The 6,073-nt window shown below is 34.1% G+C and overlaps 2 protein-coding genes across 3 annotated transcripts; both read right to left on the minus strand.

The window, feature by feature from the left end:
• Window positions 1–266: 266 nt before the first annotated feature.
• On the minus strand, window positions 267–2,016 carry LOC121252438 (iron-sulfur assembly protein IscA, chloroplastic-like). The gene is given in 4 exon segments (XM_041152075.1): window positions 267–464; window positions 1,093–1,311; window positions 1,782–1,907; window positions 1,910–2,016. Coding segments are annotated over 4 exon segments (519 nt in total). The 5' UTR covers window positions 1,941–2,016; the 3' UTR covers window positions 267–321.
• An 852-nt stretch (window positions 2,017–2,868) lies between these two features.
• Window positions 2,869–5,712, minus strand: LOC121252066 (ras-related protein Rab7). 2 transcript variants are annotated; one of them, XM_041151535.1, is made up of 7 exons: window positions 5,325–5,712; window positions 5,135–5,189; window positions 4,879–4,978; window positions 4,626–4,772; window positions 3,764–3,844; window positions 3,536–3,687; window positions 2,869–3,176 (listed from the first exon to the last, which is right to left on the minus strand). In XM_041151535.1, exons 2-7 carry the CDS (start codon window positions 5,185–5,187, stop codon window positions 3,113–3,115), a joined length of 597 nt encoding a protein of 198 aa, XP_041007469.1. In that variant the 5' UTR covers window positions 5,188–5,189; window positions 5,325–5,712; the 3' UTR covers window positions 2,869–3,112. The 2 variants fall into 2 exon arrangements, with proteins under 2 accessions (XP_041007469.1, XP_041007468.1); XM_041151534.1 differs by having other exon boundaries at window positions 5,135–5,161; window positions 5,325–5,707.
• Window positions 5,713–6,073: the final 361 nt, after the last annotated feature.

Genomic DNA, 6,073 nt, shown 5'->3' on the forward strand with positions numbered 1-6,073 from the left:
GCATTGAAAGAGCATTTGAGGTTTCAATGAACTAATTTCCCAGATTCAAAAGCCTTGCACATATACGTAAATGGTGGTTATGCAATCATATGATGTGAGTTCAAAAATATGCCGCAGCCTACAGTAACATGAAATGGACAAGGATAAACAAATCAACCTATTTGGAACTAGAGAAAAATGCTTATCATTATACATTTCTTTTTTCATAATTCGGTGCAAAAGGTCCATTCATAACTTAACAGTAATTGATAATATAATATTTTTTATTAATTCTTACATATAATCTATTTTACTCCCAGTTCAGTTGTTTTACATGTACTTTCACATCTCTGCGGCAAAGGATTTACCACAGCCACAAGTTTGTGTAGCATTTGGGTTCTTAAAGGAGAAGCCTCCGCCAATCAGAGCATCACTGTAGTCTAACTGCATCCCAAATACGAAAAGAAGGCTCTTTGGATCACAAACTGCCAAAACAAAAGGAAAAAGGAAATTACCCATCTAAAGTAACAATTTCAAAAAAGATTAATATGTGGGACCATGTCACAAAATCTAGTACATGAAGTGGCATTCCGGTGTTTGAAATGTGCAGACAGTTTGATATTTGTATAGCCTGGTATCAATTAATCTTGCCACGTCAGAACACTTTTAAACTTATGAACGAAAGAGTTGTGTCCCCCCCCCCCCCCCCCCAAACCACCACATATGTCGAGGTGTATCCAAGTTCCTCAACATGAAAAGATGCAATAACTTCCAAAATTCAGAGAAAAGCAAGATGATCATATTGTGATGATAATATAGTAATACTAAAGAAATAATTAAGAGATCAATTTAGTGCCAAAGTGTTGGAACCCCATATAATTCATTGTTATTAATTACGGCACATTCTTAAGCCACCCCTCCTTTTCCCCATAACCAAGTTTGCTGATATTCACAAGATACTATATAAGGACACTTAAACTAGTCCTACTCAGGTGTCTCTCTGGTATATCTTGTGTCTCTCTGACTTATGGTATACATCATGATACAAACTGTAGAGCATACAATGACTTATGATATACATCCTCACATGCAAATGAGAGTATATAGGCGTACCAATCACAAAACCATTATATTCAATGATGGAATCGTCCGGTCGCTTATTTGCTCTATTTTCAAATTCCATTGTATAAGACATGCCAGAGCATCCACCCTGCTTAACACCAATTCTCAAGCACAAATCTTCATTACGATCAGACCTCATCTTATTCAAGTGCTTCAGTGCATTATCAGTGAGCGAAATCGCAGGTGTGGTGCCCTCAGATGTAGGAGCAGCTGAAATGTGGAAGGTACTTAATATGATTATAATCATGCACAGCTAGAAATCTAAACAAAAATGATATTAACAATAATAATACTTCTTACTTATCAAAAAACAACAATAATGATAACAATCATGAAGGCAGTGCTGTATGCGACAAACTAATTACAAATTTTAAATAAAGATTGATTCAGCATATATTCTCAATCCATTTAACTGCAATTGCGAAATATCTATTTCAGTTTCAAGCAAAGGAATCTCAAATACGAGCTCGACTCACAGTTCTCCATATTTAAATCCGGATTTTTTTAATAAACAGAAATTAATAATCAGCCAGTAAAGCACATCATACCGTATAATTCACAATAAAATATAACCAATCACATATTAATTTCGATTTAACTTCAGATAGAAAATATAAACGAAGGAATTGAAAAATAGATCATTGAAAGTATATACAAAATGGTAAAGGAAAAAGGAGTACCTGAAACCGAAACTGCTCGAATCGATATGGGTTTGCGACCGTTTAGTTTTGACTGTGAAAACCTAAAAGAAACTGAGTTTTGAGGTGAAGAACTTGATGGGGGTTCTGGGGTAGAGGAAGAAAAAAGGGGCAACGGGTAGAAATTGCAGAGAACGCCATTGGAGAGAAGGGGAATTTTTTTTTTTTTTTTTTTTCCTCTCCTCTGGATATTTTCCTAAATCAGAGAATATACGTTTGTGTGATTTTTTTGGGGGACTGGATGTTGATATAAATTTATCAGAAGATCATGGCCGTTCAAAGTTCAAATGGTGATATCCTAATCCTACGGTCAATGCAATTTTTTTTTTTTTTTTTCCGTTTTATAGTAAGGTTGGTGTTTGAAGAAGAGAGGGGATATACACATAAAATGGGGTCAGTATTTATTAATTTTTATATAAATATTTTAGATAGAATTAAATAAAATATAAATGATATTAGCACTTTCTATTTCTATGATATTCCCACTATCTATTTCTATTTCACCCAAGAATTTGAGGGAATTTTTTTTTTTTTAATTAGATTAGTCCTTCTCCCTTCATTGTCACCCACACTTTTTATTTTTAGAAATATTGTTGTAATTACCGGCTTCAGTAATAGAGAAAATTTTTAATTGCAAAAAATAATTATTTATAAATTGCAAATTAATAGTTCAAAAAATTTTATTCATGAGAATGACGCATGAAGTGGATTCTTTTAGAATTTGTTATTGTTTGAAAAATTCTTCTCATCAGTCACTATTTACTATTCCATACCATATGAAAAAAAAATTATTAGGTGTGGAGTGTGGGAATGAATAGTGGCTAATGTATAACATTGCTCTTATTGTTTTTATAAATTTTTAAAATATTGAATAACTCATTTTCTATGTTTAATTTTTTTTTTTTTAAAAAAAAAAACTCGATTAAAATGTCTCGTATCCTAAATTTCCATACTTGTAAGAGATTGCACATTTTCTTACATTTATCATTTTTAGTTATAATTTTTTGGGTGTTTTTGGTTGTACATCTGTTGTCAAGAAAGAGTAAGGAAAAAGAAAAGAAAAAGAACAGTAATGAAGTCATTTAAAGCATAATACAGTATGCTTTGATGTTTATTTAGCACTGGCATCACACGAACTTGACTGCTTTGTCTTTTAAGCAGCAAAATGAATAAAAGTTAAAAGCCTTACAACTATAGCTAAATTACATGAAAAGGATCTAACATCATTTCCTATCAACAAAATTGATCATAATAACAAAAGTGATAAAAAAATCATAACAATCCCAAAAGCTTGAAATAGATGTAAACCAACTTTAGCAAGCACAAAATCCTTTCCTTTCAATATCTGATAGAGATTCTGACATTCCCAGAAAGTAACTGCAGAATGAACACAAATGAAAGCTGCCCTTGAGAGAATTGCTAGAAGAGTATAAGAATTCAGTAGTACAAGAACTTTACTCAGAATAAAAAAGAACAAAAATATTGCATAGTTCTTGCAGAGAAGTGAATCTGAACCCTATCAATTGATAGTATAGTTATAGTATGAAAGAAGTAAACATCATTTACAAGTCTGATCATAGACATGAAGAATGCATCTTCATTTATGGATTGCAGGCCGCTGCACAGACATGATCCAAGAATACACATATCTAAAACCAGCATATTCTCTCACAGTACTTAACCTAGTACAGAATTGGTAAGAAATTGAAGTTATTAGTCCCCAGGTTTGTACTTACTTGTCCAGATCACATCCTTGTTCATTAGCTAGTGCAGTTCTTGCAACACAGAGAAATGCTTCATCCACATTGTAGCCCTCTTTTGCTGAGGTCTCAAAGTATGCTATATTTCCCCTGGAATCACACCACTCCTTTGCTTGCCTTTCAGAAACCTGCACCGCTGGTTGTCTTAAAATTATATGCCAAGAACAAGTGCAACAAGTGTTAGAGATGCATCCATGTCCATACCACTCGGCTGTTTCCACCATCTAGATCAATCTTATTTCCAAGCAATATGAAGGGAAAGTTGTTGGGTTCAGCTGGATCTGCCTGGTGTCAAATGAGGATGAGTACATACCATAATCAAATATGCCGGTAATAAAGAGCAAGAGAAGGATCTCTAGACACAGAATAACTACAACACATATTGCATACTATCTACATTCTTAACATCATGTCAGGAAATTGCATCACAAATTAATGAAGTAATCCCTCTTTGGTTAAGAATGATACCAATAATGATAATCTTTGCAGTTTTACAGGAAAAAAAAAATCCATATGTTTGGATAGGATGTGACAGAATTTCATAGCTTCCAGTTGCAATATTTCTATGAAGCAGCAAACATCACAGCTGGTGGCTGTTGAGTTTTTTTCACGAAGTTACAGAGATTTGCCTTGAAATAGTGTCATTGAGCTTAAGAATTTTGGCCAAGTAATATGGACACTATAGAGAGATTTCCTCTTTAACCTACTAATTTTGATGTATTATGTCCAGATGATCGCGTGTTCGGCAGGATCTAATATCACATGACACTTTTCACATTCTAAAATTATGCAAACATGACCCATGATACCTCAAAAGAATGATCACAATTCAATTATGCCAGTGAGCAGAGGATAGATTCTGTGCCATCAGCTATATCACAACCTCCTCCATTTGAATTAAAAAAATTAACAAAATGAAGTACGAGCATATAAATCCTTTGCACCTTTAGTATGCAGGATAAGAAGAAAGCTTTCAGTAATTATACATTGAACCAGCATAATAAGCTTTGTTTATAAATCAGCAATTAACTAGAAAAACAATGAAGCAAGAGAAGCATCGTCAGACCTGTTTGAGAAACTCTTCACGCCAAGTATTTAGTGTTTCAAATGATCTAAATACATTTACATCATATACAAGAACACAACATTCTGCGCCTCTATAAAATGCAGCCCCTAGACTTTGAAACCTTTCCTGGCCTGCTGTGTCCCAAATCTGCCAAACAATTGCTTGAAACCAATTTTACAAGAAAGAATTGCTATAATACTCCGTTGAAATGAGAAGAAAAATCAAGGAGAATGTTTCTCTGCACGAAAACTACCTGCAAAGTGACCTGTTTATCATCAATCTGCAGTTCCTTTGTGACAAAATCAGCACCAATAGTAGATTTATAGTGTGGGCTGAACTTTTTATGGACATATCTGATCAAGCAGTTAATGAATTAAACAGCCTGCTAGTGGATTCCAAATGCTCTAATGTAGTGCATGCAGGGGCAGCAGCATATGTGTGTCAAAAAAAAAGGGTAGAATTTAAACCATACTCAAAGCAAAGACCATGTGTTAAGAGGTAAAGGATACTGATTCATCATAGATGTCTTTCCCACCCTGATTATCACCAAGAGGAAATTCATAACTTTAGGAAATGTTCATGAAAAGTAATATATATTGCCAAATACGTAATGAAAATCAGTACTCAAACCACCCAAAGAAAATGAGAAAATGAACGAAAAGAAACAAAGAAAGAAAGAAAGAAATTTCAAAATCGTACCCACTATCGCCAAGGACAATGACTTTTAGCAAGATTCTTCTTGTAGACCCGTCCATTCAAACACTACAAAATGATTTTCCCAACAGAGTGCAGATAAAACGCCCTGATTTGCTAAATTTCTGAAAATTCTGGTCGTGGCTGTTCTTGATCCTTCTAAATTCTCAGTTTCATTTCTGGGTACTGCTTTTAATTCCTCCTCTTCCCCTACGTTTCAATGGTTCTAAGTGGGAACCATGTGAACTTCTGCCAACTACAACCGACGTTACCCGCCAGCAGAGCTAGTTTTTCCTTTCTTTTCTTTTTTTCTTTTTTTTTTTTTTTTTTGTTTCTCCTGAGAAAATACTAAATCAACACTAAACTACTGTAACTCTCGTTGTCGTTGACCATTCGCCTAGGACGACTCGTGGATATGTGCTGTCCTCGTTCTCTGCTTTGGTTAGAAAGATATGTTTGGCACTACTTAACAGGTTTGTACAGGTTGTTCTGCATGGGTAACGTTTCCTTGTCTCCTTGTTATTACTATTATTTTGTCCAGTTTCAACATAATTTCCTATTTTTTTTCCTAATTTCCTGAATTATTGCTTTTCTTATCACATCTGTCTATATTTATGTAATTTGTTTGCATGACCATATTATCTCTTTTATTTTCCTCAGTTGTTGATCACAGCCAGATATTTTTCTCGTTTTTTGTTGAGACGTTTCTGGCACTCAAAGCTGGCATTCTATTCGTGGACTTGTTTATATTTCAA

Source organism: Juglans microcarpa x Juglans regia, chromosome 2S (genome assembly GCF_004785595.1).
Source record: "Juglans microcarpa x Juglans regia isolate MS1-56 chromosome 2S, Jm3101_v1.0, whole genome shotgun sequence".
Classification (NCBI taxonomy): Eukaryota; Viridiplantae; Streptophyta; class Magnoliopsida; order Fagales; family Juglandaceae; genus Juglans; species Juglans microcarpa x Juglans regia.